General features: G+C 37.7%; 1 protein-coding gene across 1 annotated transcript in view; it reads right to left on the bottom strand.

The window, feature by feature from the left end:
* The window catches only part of Slc9a7 (solute carrier family 9 member A7), a 154506-nt gene that overhangs the window by 45636 nt on the left and 89166 nt on the right, over positions 1-19704 (bottom strand). The window contains 8 exon segments of the mRNA XM_047535667.1: positions 657-770; positions 862-950; positions 2594-2699; positions 4607-4748; positions 5752-5854; positions 15852-15964; positions 19034-19064; positions 19067-19109. Of these exon segments, the coding sequence (XP_047391623.1) occupies positions 657-770; positions 862-950; positions 2594-2699; positions 4607-4748; positions 5752-5854; positions 15852-15964; positions 19034-19064; positions 19067-19109 (741 nt within the window).

Here is a 19704-nt window from a genome sequence, read left to right on the forward strand (position 1 = left end):
CAAAAGTGTGTCTTCCTTCCCAAAACTATATTCACAATGGGGCCAAGTCAAGGAATCAAGTATCTTCTTTTCCTTCCATCACTTCCTTCCTTTCTTTTTTGGGAAAAGCAAAGGAGACTTTCCCATTGTGATCCATAGCAGCAAGGTAGCTTGGGTGAAAGTGTAGCCACTGCCAGCAGGCACCCCAGAGCAGTGTGAGGAAGGGCTGCCCATGATGGGTGTGTAGTCGAGAGCAAGAATGCAACTTTCTAGTCACCTAAAATTAGAGAAGCCCCTGTTTTAGAATTCACATGACAATGAAATATCAAAAATAATTCTGGGGATTAATATGGCTGCTGACTTTTAGACATACCCAAAAGGGAACTCTAAATAAAAATCACCTGCTAAGCACCAGCTTAACAATAAGGCCATCCTTTTTACACAGAAAATGCAGTAAGGATAACTGGAGAATAAATGCCAGTATTTTAAATAAAATATATTTAGTTTTATGAAGCACCATTTAGGCCTTTTCTCAGTAAAAAATATCATGAACCAGCACTGACCTACTCCCCCATCCAAAATGGAAATAACAAAAATAATAATTAATAGCACTAGTAGAGTTTCCCCAGCTGTGGTCACCTCTCCGTGTAGAAAACAGTAGAATGAAAAAAGGATACAAAAGCGCCAATGATGAAAATGGGGCTGAAAACGTGCTTCTGGAAGGTAAACAGTGCCAGGCCCATGTAGGAGAAGATGAAGTTCTCTGCCAGGAAGTGTAACACCTCAAACAGCTGCATGGAGAAGGGAAAAGGAGGTTGTAAACCCTGAGCTCCTCTTTCCTTGTATTACCAGACAACTCTTAGTACCAAGGCCCTCTCTTACCTGCTTGGTTCGACTTCTTGATTCCACTGATAAATTATTGTAGGTATAATGAGCTTGCGTGATCCCACAGAAAAGAACAGCTACAACGCCTGCAAGGAGAGATTATTTTTTAATCAGTGGGGGAAGAAGAGGCAAGAAAAAGCCCCTGCTGAAACAAAAAGTTAAGGTAGTAGGTAAGCCTACCCAATTTCAACTTCTGAAAATATTTTTGAGATTTCCTATTACTGAGAGCTCCCTCTACCCCTCACCAATAATACCAAACTTTTCTTCTCCCAACCCTGCCTTTCTTCCTTCAAGGCTAGGTACCCCCATCTTTCTTCAGCATTATGGGCATTTCCCCCCTCTAAACTCTTATCAAATTTGCCACCTGTCATTGGCATATACCACTGCATTCATTTCCCCAAAGAGACTGCAAGGGCTATTCATATACTTTTGTCCTATTCCCATCCATTTTCAGAGTGAGTGGGTTTCATTTCAAACCAATGCTTCATATTTTTTAATAGTCTGGGGCCTCAGACAAAATAGACTGAGAGTACTATTCCATTTATCCAAGGCTTGATGATCTAGATTTCCAGTTAATGGCAACCATTTTGACATGCAACACAAGTGACATATGTGGAACTACACATTTACAGAGAACCGTCAAGTTTTAAGGAAGTAAGGTATTTCATAATACTGCATATGATGATACATTGTAGTATTTTGAAAAGACGATAAAAGTTCTCTGTAACTACCTGGATTATACATAGTAGCTGTACTCAAGTTTCCTAGTGGAAAAATTCAGTACTTTTTTAAATGAGAGAATATGACAGGAAAAAACCCCACATTATCAACCATGCTAATACTATGCATATTGAGTAACCCTATTCTAAAATCTAAACTGCTCCAGAATCCAAAACTTTTTGAGTACTGGCATGATGCTACAAGTGGAAAATTCCACACCCGACCTCATGTGATGCGTTGTAGTCAAAACGCAAGTGCACAACACAGTTAATTCAGCATCTTCAAGAAAAAAGGCCCTCCTAGCTCTTTTAGCTGTAATACACAACCCTTGTGTCATGCAAAATTATTAAAAATATTATATAATATTATGTTCAGATTCTGTGTATAAGTGTATAAAAAACATAAGTGAATTCTGAATTTGGGCTTTGGTCTCTTCCTCAAGCTATCTCTGCATGTAATCATCCTGAAATTTTAAAAGAATCAGAAAAACGAAACATTTCTGGTCCAGAGCATTTTGGATAAGAGATACTCGACCTGTATATTTCACACCATAAAAACCTGGTATGAAAAACAATTATTAAATAGCTCAGAGACAAAACAATGAAAAAGTGCATCCATCCCCATCTGAATAGATGCAAAATTACCTTTAAGGGACACATATTGCTTATTATTGTTACTGTTTGTAAAATAACATAGTAATCTAAGAGAGAATACAAATGAAATTTAAATATATTCAGTAGCCTTTGCAGCTAAACATCTACTTTATGGTTAGAATATGTGTGCAAAAACTTAGCTGAGTTTGGAATAATAAACCTTATCCTTAAACATATGTAGTTTTTAGAAACTTGATGTTTAAGACCAAACCCTAGCCTTCAGTAATCCTCCATATGGACACTCACTGAGTACTTATCAACAAAATGTAGTCACTAAGAATTCTTCTGGCTACTCAAACTCCCACAGCCTCCACTAGAGTGAGGAGAAGGGTGGCCTGAGAGTAGAGAGAACCTACCTGTAAACCCACAGGCTTCTGCCAAGAGAAATGTGCTCCAAGACATCAGGAAAAAGAGCGCCGTCTCCAGCAGGGGGAAGCAGTGCAGCTTGGTAAACTTAGTCACGTCAGCACCTGTCAAGGACCGAAGCTCCAGGCACCAAGATCCACAATCCCATCAGCCCAGAACTCCTCCCTAAGGTCTAACCATTCCCTTCATCTCTTCTTTTAGGGTCTGACAGTAGCAGCATGCTGCATGTGTATGTGTGTGTGTGTTACCAAGGATGGAACCTAGAGTTTTGTACATGTTAAGCAAGTGCTCTACCATTGAGCTACACCCCTAGCCCAGGCATTTCTTTTTAAGTAATAAAATTAAGCTTTCCAGTAGAATAGAGGTTACCAGTGGTTGGGGCAGTGGGAAATAGGGAGTTAACACTGAATGGGCACCGTTTCTGTTTGACATGAGGAAAAAGTTCTGGGACTAGGTACTGGGGATGGTTACATGAAACTGTGAATGTACTTAATGCTTCTAAATTGTGTGCTTAAAATGTTAAATGGCAAATTTGTTATATTTTACCATGTTTTTGGGGGGGTATACCCAGGATTGAACCCAGGGGTACTTAACCATACAGCCACATCTCCAGTCCTTTTTAAAAAATATTTTATTGAGAGACAGGGTCGCAATAAGTTGCTTAGTGTCTTACTAATTTGCTGAGACTGGCTTTGACTCACAATCGTGCCTCAGTTTCCTGAGCCGCTGGGATTATAGGCATGTGCCACGGTGCCTGGCTAGGATTTTCAAAAAATTAATAACACAATATACCAAAAGTTATTGAATTTTGAATTTTACACTTTAAATGGGTGACTTGAACGGTATTTATTATAATTATATGAATATATTTCTGGCCTCAGGCTTGCCTGGTGGGTTAGTTCTAGCAGGGCTAGGAGGGCCTCAGGCAGGCAAGCTTGAGAAGACAAATCCTTGAGACTCTGACCCTGTGGGTCACTATGGCCTGAGTACATAGAAGATGCCTAATGAAGGCATGGGACAGAAAGTAAGAAATGTGCAAGTTTCAGGTCAGCTACCAAGTGCTGGTGTCTCCTTTTGGGAACAGCATAGATCCCTCTTCTGACATTTCCACTCAACATGGGGCTGTCATATAAACATCTCATGAATGAGTTCACTGAGCAATATGTTCCAGGGTACCAAAAAGACCTCTGTGAAAAAAGCCACCTAAACCTGCACTGTTGAACACAGTATCTGCTACCCATATGTGGCTACTAAACACTTAAAATGCAGCTAGTCAGAATTGAGATGTGCAAAGAGCAAAATACTCATCATATTTCAAAGATGTAGAACACAAATTAAATGCACAAAATCTCAATAATTTTATCATAATTCTTGTATTATCTGTACTGACTACATGTTGAAATGATGTGGTTCACATTACATTTATAATGCCCATCAAAGAGGATATGACAAAAGATAATACATCTGCGGAGTAGCTCTTTCTACATTTTGCATTTTGGGCTGTTTGGTTTGCTTTGGTTGTTTGTCTTAAATTAAAGATTGTGCCATCATTTGCTTATGGAAGACTACTGTATAGTAATTCCCACTGAGAGTCCTAGCTAGTTATGGCCATGTTAACACCCACATGGCTTTGATCAGCAGACAGTAGCAGCAACCTGGGGCTAAAGTCCTTCCAAGACAGTGGTCCCTGATCCTCAGCCTCCTACATGCTTCTCAGTTTTTATCATTCCCCTAAAACTGACACTCCAATTGGTTGATAAGAAAGGGGGAGAAATGCAAAGGTGAGGACAAAGCAGAGTATAGAGCCTCCCTCTCAATCTTTTTCTTAGACTCTTAGCTAAGGGTTCAACCATGGTACCTCACCCAAGGAACACATTTCAGGAATCACTACACCCGGTGGAACAATCAATTAAAGAATCTGATCTGAAAGAAAGATTTGAGAACTTTAAAAGCATAACATCATACACATACCTAGGTACGGGTACAAATTACAAAAAGGATATTAGAGCAGTCACAACACCAGTCACAGCTCCCATGGTAAAAGAGCCACTAAATATACCTAGAAAAATGCCGACTGACTTAAAAAAGGCAGCAGCATCAAAGGCATGAGTGTTCAGCCCTGCTGGCTGGTAGGCAACAATAGACCTGGAGTTTAAAAAAAAAAAAAGAAAGTTTAGAAAGACTGCACTGGTTTTACACAATTGTACAGCAGTCCCACCTATACTACTTCACTCCTGTGGTTTCAGTTAAACTGAGATCAACCACAGTCTGAAAATATCAAATGGAAAATCCTAGAAATAGACAATTCATAAATTTGAAATTATGTGCTGCTCTGAGTAGCTTGAAATCTCACATTGTCCAGCTTCATCCTGCTCAGGCTATAAATGATTCCTCTGTCCAATATACCCATGCTGTATAGTTACTCACCATTAGTCACTTAGTAGCCATCCAAGATTATCAGATCACAGTGCTTATGTTCAAGCAACCCAAAGAACAAGAGTAGGAATGCTGGCACTTCAGATATGCCAAAGAGAAATCACAAAGTGCTTGCCATAAGTGAAAAGGCAAAAGTACAATAAGATATTTTGAGAGAGCAAGACAGAGTGAGCAAGCACACAATGCTCACATTTGTATGACTCTTATTATACTATACTGTTGTAATTGTTTTATTATTAGTTATTGCTAATCTCTTACTCTAATTTATAAATTAAACTATCATAGACATGTATGTACAGGTATCACAGAGGCAGAGTATAAACATGTAAACAAAGTATACATAGGGTTCAGAAGTGTCTGTGGCTTCAGACACCAATTGGGGGTCTTGGAATACATCCCCCAAGGATAAGAGGGACTACTGTAACTGAAAATATCAACAAATGTAAGTATCTACACTCTACCAAGCACTGCCCAGGGCAAATTCATTAAATTTAATCTGTAGCCATCATGTTAAGCTCGTATCAGAATTCTGATTGCTGAATGAACAAAGCAACAAAAGTTCATAAACAAAGCTGGTAATCTCATTTAGAAAAAACACCCAATTTGATATTTGACATTTTTTATATTTGACATTTTTAATACAATCTGAATTTGGACCAAAGTATGCAGGAAACCAAGGTCTCTCTTTCCTAGTAGAAACATCACTACTTACGAGGACAGTACAATGGCAACAGCATCATTTAGGACACTCTCTCCAAATAGAAGTGCATAAAGATCCACATCTGCGTGCAATTCAAATATCGCCAGCACAGTCACTGAAAAGTGAACCCAAAGCACAAAAATTAGTTTTGGTTTCTGCCCTTACATCACTGATTACAGATTTATACAGGCAATTCCTATCTTAGGTGGAACCAGAAAAGGAGTCAAACATGGACTGTTGGTCTACAGCAGAAAGGAAATTGGCGATCTTCCTAATCTAAATGAGATTTGATGTAATCTTTGTGTCTTAACGACTCTGTACCTGAACACGATGCTTTCCACTGTAATTCTACCACACTCTGAAATTACCTGGCACAAAACTTTAAAAACAATCAAAGGCCCTAACATACTTTGGCTCTTATGGTGGGTTGGAATCTTCCTGAAGGCAGAACCCTGTTTTGCTGACCACTGTGCTCCTACAACCCAGCATAAAGTCAAGGGACAGAGAAGGCTATAATAAATGTTTGTGAAATAATAGAAATCTTCAATGATGACAAACTATACATAATTACATTTTATTTTTTAAATTAAATTTTACTATTATGTGGTACTGGAGATTGAACCCAGGGGCGCTGTTCCACTGAGCTATATCCTCAGCCCTTCTTATTTTGAGACAGGGTCTCACTAACTTGTTGAGGCTGGTCTTAAACTTGTGATCTTCTGCTTCAGCCACACATGTACCTTGGATCAAAGGCTAATGCTACCATGACCAGCCATTATTATGCTTCTTACAGTTTTTAGTCATTTAAAACTCAGTTGGTCTCCAGATCAGTGGTTCTCAAACTTTTGACCTCAAAATTCCTTTATAGCCTTAAAATTTTTGTGGCCCACAAAGAGCCTTAGTTTTATGGGTTATAGCTACCAATATTACTATACTGAATAAAACAGGAAAAACTGAACACTTATTCATTTGACATTAATAATAATCTATTGTGTGTTAATATGATTTTTTGGCAGTGCTGGGGATTGAGCCCAGGGCCTTGTGCTTGTGAGGCAAGCACTTTACCAACTGAGCTAAATCCCCAGCCCAACATGATGTGTTTTAATAGAAATAATTACATTTTATAAAACAAAAAAGTGAAAAGAGAGCCACTCTTTCACATTTTTGCAAATCTCTTTAAACATGTGAATTTATGGGGAGATGCTTCTCACACCTGTTTCAGTACCTAAACAACAGACACTAAACATCATGTTATGTGACCTCTTGAAAATTCCACTGTACACTTGTGAGAAGTGAGCATAAAAAGAAAAATAATATACTGATGTTATTAAATCAATCTTGATCTGATGGGCCACTGAAAAGGTTCTGGGGAACTTCCAAGGGCTCCCAGAGTATACTTTGATAATCAGAGCTCCAGAGCAGGGTTTCTTAACCTCAGCTTTATTGACAAGTAAAGATAATTTCTTTGTTGTGGGGGGTTACTTGTGCATCACAGGATGTTTAGCAGCATTCCTGGCTCTACCTACCAGATGCCAGTGAGTAGCACGCTCCTCTCAATTACAACATCCAAAATGTCTCTGGCTCTTGCCAAATATTCCTAGGGTACAACATCATTGCTGGTTAAGAACCACTGCTCTAATGTATACGTGCAGCAGTGTTCTCTCAACACTCACATCTGACCACCCTTCCTTTGTTGGAATCTACCTTAAAGTCTATAGAAGCTAAAAACTCACACATTCCCAGCTCCTCTTGCAGAGAGTCTCACTTCTTCCTCTATGGAGAAGGCCAGATGCATGCAGCCAGTTTATCTCCATGGAGCAACTGATATGTGACTGAAACCCAGAGGAAGTGCAGCAGCAGAAAGACTGAGTACCCTGATGCCTGATTATAAAAGGAGCCATGACATCAGCCTGTGACTAGTACCCAAGATAAATGTCATTTTTAAGGTAGGTTCTTCTGTTATGTGTAGTCAAAAGTACTACTAACTGATATAATTAGAAAACCAAACTAGATTCTTAGTGAGTTATTACAAGCCTGTCAGTCTTATTCCCACCATCAGTTCAAGAAGTCAAATTTGCCTGCACCTATGTGTCCCATTCCAATATCAAACCCCTTCTTTCATATAAAAGGAATCACTATCTGAATTTTACAGTAGCCATCTGCATTCCTCTCCTTATAGTTTAATCACCCAAAGGCACATTCCCTGACACTATGCTTTAGTTTTGCCCATTTTAAAGACAATGGACGTTTCCCCCCTATATCTCTTTCATTCTGTTAATTCCCCCTCCATTCCCTTCTGTCAACTGTCTTCTCACAAAGACATATTGTTTAGTTCTCTAGTTTCCAAATTTTCTAATCCTGATGCATGAAGTTCTTAAATAACTTCATTTTCTCAATTTGCATTAGCTTCTTTGAGAATATAATCAAGTTTCATCCTTTAAAGGGGTTCTATATTTCTGCTTTGACTTCCTTATCTGTTGTTTTCTTATTCATGGGGGTTTTCCTTGTTTTGTTCATAGAGTGTTTGTATGAAGTTCAACTTCAATCCATTTCTATTGTTCATATTTAAGTAAAGTGTATAAAGGACAGAATGTGGGCCCAGTAGAGCTTTCCTAGTATCATGGCTCTAGGACTCCCTCTTCTGGTTTAACATGGAACTATTAAAAATACGGCCACTTCCCCAATATATTGTGAAATCCATTGCTTCTGTCCCCCTACTCCTTTAGTATCTAACTGTCTTTCTCCTTTAACACTCTGTCAATTCGGGTTCATGGTCCTAGCAGTACCTGCTTAGGGGGTGACTCTACTTCCAGAGAGATCTTTGCTTGGAATTTCTGAGGACCCTAAGGATTCAAGATCACTCATGTGGCCTCTAACCTCCTCCAGTCTCCTTGCAATCTTCCATAAATTTGAGCCTGGAAAGCCCTCCAAGTTTTAGCTGATATCATACAGTCCACATTGTTCTTTAATCCCATTAGAGATCCCTCCTTTATAATGTAAATACTGGTGGGGAATTTCTGGGTTCCCTGACATTCAAAAGGTTCAACAGCTTCTTTCCCCACTGCCCAAGTCTTGATGCCTGAGGTGGGAGACTTTGGCAGCTAGTTTTCTCTCTTTTACTGTTCTGTTTTCTGTATTTTGTTAGGGATTAAGGGAGATTTCAAAATGACACTGCCCCCAATATGCCTTCATTTTTCAAAAAGTTTCATTCATTTATTGAGAATAAGCACAAAAATAATTTAGATTTGAAAAATGTCCTATGTAATGACATAAGCAGACATCAATAAAGCACCTGCCCAACAACTATAGTTCTTAAAGTTCATGTCATTTTCATAACACAAATGTTAAGACAAGACACAAAATCAACCTCTTTCTTTACCCTGAAATACAATTTAGCAGACTACACAACAGGAAAAAAATCTATAGGGATGAGTCCTTTTTAAAAGTTGTTTTCTGGATTATTTATTGCAGTAACAATATTTGTGGCTTCTGATATGAATTCTTTACTCTAGTAGTTTGCCATTATGACACAATAATTGTTTATAATCCAATTATTAAAGAAACATTAACAATGATAATAACAACTACTATTGAGAATTTACTATTTACTATGAGAAGCAGCCACCATGCTAACTATTTTACAATTCATTTAGTCCTCATAAAACCCTATAAGTAGGGTAGTACTACAATTTTCCCTAATTTAGTGATGAATAAAAACAGACCCTGAATGACAGGCTGCTTTAAGATCTAATATCAAAATTCCTCAAATTTCAGTGGTTAAACATAAAAAGATATTTTGTTCCCCCTTCATTATCACATGTCCACTGTGGGCTAGCACAGGGGGCTTCTACCTATATCAGTCACTTGGGGACTCAAGACAGATGAGGATTAGTCTCAATGAAAAGAGCTCAGGCTTGGCAGTCCAGAAGACCTGGTTCCTAGGACTCTACTGGGTAGGGTGAGTCCCAGCAGAAAACAGAGGACATCCCTCAAAGAGAGCAATTTGAGAAGAGTTTTTCAAAGAGGTTATTTATAAAAGCCTGGGCAGAGTACAGGAAAACCACAAGGGAAAAGACAGTACTTGAGACTGGAAACAGGAAGTTTTTATACCAGCCATAGGTCTGAAGGCTCCAGGGGAAGGCCTAGTTACTAGAACCTGGAATTGTAGGGAGATGATCATCGAACAGGAGCTATGATCTCTGATCAAGGGACACAGTTAGCCTACAGGGTTCCTATATCTCTGTCTTCTCCCAGTGGCACTTCTCTATGGAGAAATTCGATGGGAAACCAGAGGGCAAAGGAACCTTTGATATAGTCCATACAAGTCAGCAACTTCCTAGGGCCAAGAGGGAGGTGAAAAAGAATGGAGGGTAAATCTGCAGGGGCAAAAGAAAATATCCAATATAACCACCAACTAGCTAGAAGAACTTGGCACATAGAAAAGTTCATAGATCTGGTAAAGGACTGGGTTACATAATTTCCAAAGCCCTTACAACTTTTAAACATGGTTGCCTAAAATACTACAGTTACCAGTAGTACAAATAATATATAGTTCACTAACTGATCCTTGATGATAAAGGATAGCTTGCATAATAATAATATGAATATTTATATAGAACTGCTCTGGAATTTTAACTTCTCATTCTCCCTATCATCACCTTATAAAACGGGTCAGGAACTCTGCAGTGTCCCTCCTGAACAAGTCTATGCATAACCACAATGAAGAAGGTGGGTGACGACAAAAAAAGAGAATGGAATGGGGATGACTGACTGGGTAAATACTTCTAAATAAAGGGATTTGCTATGGTTTAGGGTATAATTTGAGTGTATCTCAAAGGGCCATATATAAAGACTTGATCCCCAGGGATCTTAGGGGGTGCTGTGGACCTTTACGTTGTGGGGCCTAGTGGGAGGTTAAGTCACTTGGGGGCATGCTCCTCAGGGGATTATGGGACCCTGGTCTCTCAGTGTTTCTGGCCTGATATATGATTGTTCCCTTGGACATGAGCTCTCACCATTGCCATCTGACACCCTCACCAGAGGCCCAAACCAATGAATGGAGCCACTGATTGGACTTGAACTGCCAAAACAGTGAGCTAAAAAAAAATTTCTTTATTACACTAGTCGCCTCAAGTATTTCAATGCAGCAATACAAAGTTGACTAATATAGCATTCAATAGACTGTCCCCCAATCAGGACCCTTGAAATCAGAGACAGCAGGGTCAGTAGCTGTGTCCAACTGGACATGCACTAAGAAATCACAATTAGCTGACTGAAGACCATTGGTGCATGTATTTTTAAAGTACTAGGAAAAATGACAGAATAGCAGATAAAGGAAGAAGAAAACCATTAAGAACCTGATTTTTTTCATTCAATCAACTTTTCTTGAACACCTTATCTATGTATAAAAGAGCACATAGCACTTGTGAACATTCAATATACAGCAGCAAGTATCATTATGTACAAAATAGACTTAACTCAAAGAGCTATGGGAGCAGATTACTAAAGGAGTGTGGGAAGAATGAGCAGGTAGGTGGCTTATTGGGACCAAGTGTCAAAGGATGAGCAAAAGACACCAGTCAAGGTAATGTACCTAGAGTCTTGGACAATACAGATTATAGATTCTGAAACCTGTAAGGCTGATTGACTCCAGGGTTACAAAAGTAAAATGGGGAATCATTTCATAATGTTTCATGGGAAGGAACAGCACTCATTTTTCTCTAGAAGAGATGCACTATGGGGCAGAATCTCACATTTTCTTTCCTCAACTGTGGACCCATACAGAGCAGCTATCCACAAAGATGGTGTATGGTCCCGTGACACATAACCACAGAATAGAGGGGCCTCTAGGTGCCAGAGCAGCATTTACCACCCCACATATATGGTATCACTTCAATGGGAAGACCAAAGACTGGCAATTTGAGGCAAGTAGGTGTAATTGTGGTCAATTATGCCTTTCATATCAGTCAATATCACTCCATATCCCATTGCCAGAAGCTAATATGGTTTTGTGGACCCCTTAAAACCAAGATTTTGCTTGATGAGCTACAATCTGCTGGGCATTTACCAAAATTGGGGCTTAAAATTATAAATATATGTCTTTGATAGCTCAGAAGCATCTCTCAAGGACCTGAGAGTTATTCTTATGAATGTAACCATCAAAAGAATAAGACCTCAATCTCCAAGTCTGAGGACAGAATCTTAATCCTAACTTTGATAATTATCAGACAACAACACAGCTAGCCTCTTTTCATATACTTTAACCGACCCTTTGTACTTTTTGTTTCTGACTCTGAGCCTCTGTGCAATCTGTTGGTTACTTGCTTTTAGTTGACTTTAAAAGTCACTAATTTTGGAGGTCACAAACTAGGCTATATGTTACTAGCCTCCCACTAGCTTTGTGATAAATAATACTTCTGATGTGTGGGTTATAATGATAATAGATGCCCTGGTTACTTTTCAGGGACTTGAAGGCCATTTCTGTTGAAACCACCAACTCTTCACTTGGGTTTGTGCAGGTGTCTGATGTGTGACCATGAAGTTGGATTAAGCATGCACAGACAACTGATGACTTTACTGCAAATCTCCTTTCCCCACACCTTAAATCACCCTGTTTCTTTATCCCATAAATTTTCCCCAAACCCTATCCTCAGGGAGGTGAATTTGAGACTTGGGACTTCCATCTCCATGCTTGATTGCCTGGAAAATAAACTCTTTTCCCAACCTGTTGATTTAGCAATTGGAGTAGTACAGTGGGCAAAACAGGCCTGGTTCAGTATCACCCTCTAACTCTGCAACGAAGTTTTAATCTCTTTGATGGTCCAAGTTTTCAAACAACAGTTTTTTTAGGAGAGTGGTAAAACACTCTTAATTTACAAAAACATTCTACATTTCAGAAAGATTTCCATTTTAAAAACACTTAAAGTTAATGTGCTGATGTCTAATAAGTTTAAACTTTCAATTTTCTAGAACTTTCATTCATTTATACAAACCCTTACTCTGCCAATCTTCACAGGCAAAATAAAAATGATGTAGTATGGTAATGCCTTCCATTATTTTCTACCATAGCACAGACACTATAAGGGAAAGTAAACAATTATGAAGATAATCTGGAAAAATAAGCCTTAATATTCAATTAAATGAAGCTACACTAACAGTTCAGAAAATGATATCAGTAATCTTTGTCACAATAACCTCCCCTTACTTGTTGGTAGTACTAGTAAGAAGCAAGTAATAAAGTTATAGACAAAATAATTAGTAATACATTTTCAGACAGATTAAACTCTTCTCAGAGAATTTATTTCTTAATAGATACACATTTGGAGATAGTCACAGTATAATATTAAATAACAAAGGTACCTTTTGGCATGCTCTTTGGAAACATGCTTAGGTTAAGAGATGAGCTGTTTATTTTTTAGGAAAATAGAAACCTCTGTCTGAATCAGATGTGTTTAGTGGCCAACATAATTAGCAAATGCTATGCCAAGTGTTTTACATGTGTTGTTTCATTAATCATCAAAATAGCCCCAGGAAACAAGAACTAATATCCTATTTTATAGATGAGGAGTCTGAGGGAAAGGGAGAAAGTGGACCCAAGCTTTCTGATTGTGATTGGCACAGCTAGAATGCAATCCAATACCCATGACTCAACATACCATCTTCTTTGCACAAACCAGAGTGCCTCACAAACCAGAAGATTTCATTCAGCCAAATCTGCTATACTAATTTATTTAAGGTGTTTGTGATAACTTTTGAGGGTAAAAGAGGTGAATGTTTTTTGGAACACTGAAATTCTTCAGAACGTCACAACTATCTAGAGCTGTGCTGTCCAATGTGGTTGCCACTAGCCACGTGGGTTTACTTAATTTAACTTAACATTAAATAATATTTAAAATTCAGTTCTTCAGTTGTACTAGTCTATATTTCAAGTGCCTGACAGCAAATGCCTAACATAATGGGTTAGGTAGATTATAGAACATTTCTATCTTTGCAGAAAGACCTATATAGCACTGATCTAGAGGACCCTCAAGAGGCCTGGTCAAATGGGAAATCTTAATATCTTTAAGGTTATTAGTGTCCAGAATGTTAGAGGTCATTGTACAGAAGACCTTTCCATCTCCACTATTAGGACAGGACCAGTTTTTTCTCCATAAATTCTCTCATTTAGATGTACAGTTGGCCCTCAGTATCTGAGGGAAATTAGTTCTAGGACCTCTACATGCATACAAAATCTAAGAATGCTCAAGTTCCTTGTATAAATTGGGGTAGTATTTACATTGAATTTATGCATTCTCCTATATACTTCAATTATCTCTAGATTTCTGATCCTAATACATTGTAATGCTATGAAAATAGTTGTTATACTGTATTACAAAGGGAATAATGACAAGAAACAGAAGTCTACATGTTCAGTACAGATGCAATTTCAAAAAACTATTTTTGATCTGCAGTTGGTTGACTCCACAGATGTAGGACACACATACATGGAGGGCAGGACTGTACTCACGACAGTTGACTTCAGAGAACAGAATAGCTTTTAACTGTTTTATGCAAATGGATTTAATTATAGGTATGAATTTGGAAGAGCGCTTTTATTTTGATTGTTTTTGGGCTGTAGGGGAGGAGGAGCATATAATAATTTCACTTTCAAGAACTGGTTCAACTAACACTTAAAAATACATGCTAAGAAATTTATGAATAGGAAACCACATTACAGTGTAGAGCCAGGCAGAAGCATTGTATAAAAGGAGTTTATAATTTAAATCAATTCATGGGGTGGAGTGGAGGTTCACAGATTGGATGGGGGGGATGGAGGGAGGGGGAGGGGAATAGGAAAGACAGTAGAATGAATGGGACATAACTTTCCTATGTGCATATATAATACATGGTCACGGGCTGGGGAGATAGCTCAGTCGGTAGAGTACTTGCCTTGCAAGCACAAGGCCCTGGGTTCAATCCCCAGCACCCAAAAAATAAATAAATAAATAAAAAACAAACAAATAGGGCTGGGGATATAGCTCAGTTGGTAGAGTGTTGCCTCGCAAGCACAAGGCCCTGGGTTCAATCTCCAGTACTGCAATAAATAACAAATAATAAATACATGATCATTGTAATGCCATATCATGTACAACCACAAAAAATGGGAACTTACACTCCATGTATGTATGATATGTCAAAACACATTCTACCATCATGTATAACTAAAAAGAACAAATATAAAAATTTAAAAATAATAAATCACATTCACTACAGGTACCAATGTGGTTTCCACTAAGAAAAGGTATTGCTTAAACCTGTCTACCTAAAGGAAACATAGAAGACAGTTAAGTGTAAAATTATGTCCCAATTTGTCACTCTCAAATGAAAGGCAAAAGGGAATACGGGTAGCAAAATACAGGTGTTCATCAATGGATGACGGGATAAACAAATATGATCTGTCCATACCACAGAATGTTTTTCAGCCTTAAAAAGGAAGGAAATAAAAAAGGAGAAAAGCTGTCATATGTTGCACTATGGATGAACCTGAGGATATTATGCTAAGTGAAATAATCAAGTCACAAAAAGACAAATCCCTACATGAGGGATCTAGAATAGTAAAGTTAATAAGGACTAGAAGTAGAATGATGTTTTGACAGGAGTTCAGGGAAGAACACAGAGGGGATTTGCTGCTTAATGGATACAGGGTTTCAACTGTACATGATTAAAAAGTTCTAAAGACTGATTGCCCAAATATGTGAATATACTTAATACTACTGAACTATATACTTAGAAATGATTAAGATTTGGCTGGGAGTGTAGCTCAGTGGTAGAGTGTTTTGCTTAGGATGTGTGAGGCCCTGGGTTCTATCCCTAGCACCACAGAGAAAAAGAAAGAAACGATTATGGTGGCAAATTTAATGTTGTATATATTTCACCACAATAAAATAATAATAAAAAGGTAAATGCATACTCTTACTAGAAGTCTCTGTTAGGCCTACCTACTGTTCCCTTACTCCACCATTCTTTAATGCTAGAGTCTCACTACTGCATACTGCAAAAAAAGTTAATGACCTGCTCCAAATTTAAGATTAAATAATGGAATATCATAATAATAAATTCAAATATGCAAATACCTGGGTCAGTGGCAGAGATAATTGCTCCAAAAAACAGACAATCTGTGTAGTAAAATTTATCAGAGAGCTGTCCCACAATCTTCATGAGCTTCACCACACCATACATGAGATTTCTGTAAGGAGGCAAGGTAAACTATGTTAGGAAAATACTTACAAAATGTAAATGAAGTGGTACTAAGAATACCGTACTTTAAGGGAGATTAATAAAAGCAATAGTTACCTTCAATGGGTGGACACATCAGGAACATGGGCAAACAGAATTATGGCAGTAATGGTTTGCAGTTAATGTCATCTTACTGAAACATCTATTTCATTTTTAAAGCTGTGATCAACAACAAATGTATCAACTATGAAGCATGGTTAAAATTAGCAACAAAGTTAAGCATCTAATAACTAGGTAATAAGAGGGGAAAGATAAAGATAAGGACTTGGCATAATGTGTAATAAATTGCTAAAAAACTCAGAATTCTAAGATAGGGCATTTAAGTCATAGAAAATGAATGGGTTGAGCTGGGCATAGTGAGGCATGCATGTAATCCTAGTAACCTGGGAGACTGAGGCAGGAGGGGAGCAAGTTTGTAGCCAGCCTAGCACTTAGTGAGGCTCTAAGCAACTCAGCCAGAACTGTCTCAAAATAAAAGGATCGGGGTAGGTTCAGTGGTAACACCCCTGAGTTTACTCCCAGTACCAAAAAAAAAAAAAAAAAAAAAAAAAAGAATAGGTAGATATAGTTGGAGAGAAAAAAAAAGGATTGGTCATAAAGATCCAAGTGACTGACCTATCCACTGCCTTCTGTGTCAAGAATTATTACAAAGAAGAGGAAAAGAGGCAAACCCACCCCCACATATTCCTATTAGACCATGACCATAAGTGTTCCAACAACATGTCTGGCTTCTTGCTCTGCTTGGATTAGGTAGGCCAGCAGCAGCCCTCTTATGTTGTTCTAATGTGATGCAGTTCAATAGGGATCACCAATTTCAATATTTCAGCTTGGCTGAAGCGAATTCCTATATGACAGCTAAAAAATTTGGAACAGTGAGGAGTATTTTAAAAGGCCTAGTATATGTTACATGTGTGTTTGGAGGGGTGGTAGCAGTGACAACAGTAGCTGCAGTGGTTGGGAAAATAAAGTAACCATGTTATTAACTCATGTATGCTACAGTCAACTCTCTCATAATGAGATTTGTGAAAATAAGGACCACGCCATTGCCTACCTTTGTGTCCTGGATGCCTAGAATAGTGGTTGGTTAAGAAAAGAGCATAAGAAACTATTTACAGAATGTGATCCTTATGAGAAGAATAGCTATAACTTAATGCTTGCCTAGTGTGTGCCAGGCACTGTTCCAGAAACTTAGCCAGTTTAATTTTAGGTCATAGCAACTCTATGATGCAGATTTGATTTTCCCTTTGTTTTTCATCAAAGGTTTCTTTCATGTACCTTTGAAAGATTTCCTGAAACTAGACCTTCCTCTGTATTTCCTTGACCACAATCTTAGACCTGGGCTGCAGACTTCTCTCAGCTTCTTCCCCATCTTGCCTCCCATGGTCATTAATGCCAATTAGGTAACCTGTTGCTCTTTGATAATTTGTTATCTCTTAAAGGACAAACCCCAAGCCCCTCCATTTTCAATAGAATAAAAGATCCCTGCCTTTAACTCCAGGTTTCCAGCTAATTTTAAAAAATTAAAGTCCTTGCTATATTCGGATTTTCTTAGTTTTTACCCAAGGTCCCTTTTCTGCCTCCAAGACCCCATCCAGGCTGCCACACTGATATTCAGTCATCAATCTTTTTAAACTCTTCTTGGTTGTGACAGTTTTTCAGATATTGCTTGTTTTTTGATGGCCTTGGCAGTTCTGAGGAGCACTAGGCAGATAGTCATAGAATGCCTTTCAACTGGGATTTGTCTGATTTTTTTTTTTCCTCATGGTTAGACTGAGGTGATGTATTCTAGGGTAGAACAGCAGGGTGGTAAAGTGACCTTATCACAAATATCAGTGTACATACATTAACATCACTTATCACCATTGATGTTGACCTTGATCTTCTGGCTCAGATAGTATCTTCCAGATTTATCATTTTTAAAGTTATCCTTTTTTCCTCACCCACACTTAAAGCAAAGTTGGGTTGGGGAATTAACTTCCACTTCCTTGAAATGGATGTATCTACAAAAATTATTTGGAATTCACATATGAGATTTATCTGTTCTCAACCATTATTTATTCATCCCATCATTTATTTATATCAGCATGGACTCAGGGATATTTTATAATCTAATACAATATTGTTGATTTTGTTATTCTTCAGCCATGGGGGGATTGTCCATTATAGGAACTTTCAATTTGGCACTTGTGTCCCTTTGAGATGCCCTACATCTTTCTGTTTATCTGTTTGAATTTTAAGTACTTCTTTATTTTCAGGCATTACAAGATGCTCCATTTTCATGTACATTTCCGGTCTCAGCCTAGAATAAATTTTTTCTGTTTTAATCAGAGAATGATATTAGAAACCAAGATCTGGGAAATGGCACAATTTTATTTCCATTTTAATTAGTTTTAATTTAAATAGTCACACATGACTGATAATTACCATACTTCATAGCTCTCAATCTTGTTCATTAGTCACAAACATCAAAATAATGGACTAAATGTCAGTCATAGTTGTGATGACTGTAAATGTTCAATTACGTTTTTTTCCATTCATGGGGTTTGTAAGTTTGTTCACTTAAACCTTATTAAATGGTTGGCTTCTTGTTTGCAAGTCAGCTGATCTGGCAGCAACCAAAGATTCCAGCATTTGAGCATATGAAAGACTCTGCCTGCTTACCTGTGTTATAACAGCATCTAAAGTAAAAACTTAAGAAAAACTTAGTGACTACTAAATTGTCCTTAGGACTCTTCATTAAGCTATAATGTTACTGGTATAAAAAACATATTTGTTACAGGAATGTAGTTGATATCTTACAACCAAACATGTATGCATATTGTCTTGCTAAATGTAATTAATCACTGTAAACATCCATGTGACCTGGGATTTGGTTTTTACTTTGGATTGGGAGACTTTTTGTTTACAAGTTCGTAAAAAACTAAAAGCTATTTTAAATGACTGGGCTCTGTGTACCCCATATGGATCTCATCTCTTTAGGACGTGCATCACTTTAGTTATATGACAAAGATTCACTTACCCAATAATGAAGCAAGAAACAGCAGTTCCAAGAAGGCATAGGCCAGAATAGATCCAAGATTTCTGAAAAAGTGTCTCTAAATAAAAAAAATCAGGAATTACATTTTGATGTTTGACAATAAGCATAAGAAATACATTTAAAAGTCTTTTAAAAGTGAAACTCCACTTACTGCTTCCATTATTTCAAGTAACAACTGAATATACTCTTGAATAATGCTATTTAGCCTTAAACATCATGGTTTTAAAATATCCTCTACACCACTAATTGCTAAGCAAGCAAGGAAGGGCTTAGTAAATTTTCAGACAAAAGTATTCTAGCTTATATATTTAATCATATTAAGAGTATATGTACATATATATGCATGTGTGTGCATAAATAGACCAATAATTTTTATAGATTTGACCCAAATCATTCTACTTCATGATTCAGCTACTTACTTCCAGTTCCAGTGGTACCTTAGCTTATTACAGATGTATGTATGCAACCAATAAGCATGAAAGGACCATCTTAGGAGTTTTCTATTTAATTTAGTATCAGAAAACAGAGTCCTAAACATCTAGTCATGACACCTGAAGCATATTTTTCTATACATCTGGATTCATCTTTGAGTTTGGGAAAGAGGGACAATAGAGACAGAAGTAGAGAAATGAGAACAAGCAGACAGCTTCATT

Source organism: Sciurus carolinensis, chromosome X (assembly GCF_902686445.1).
Source record: "Sciurus carolinensis chromosome X, mSciCar1.2, whole genome shotgun sequence".
Taxonomy (NCBI): Eukaryota; Metazoa; Chordata; class Mammalia; order Rodentia; family Sciuridae; genus Sciurus; species Sciurus carolinensis.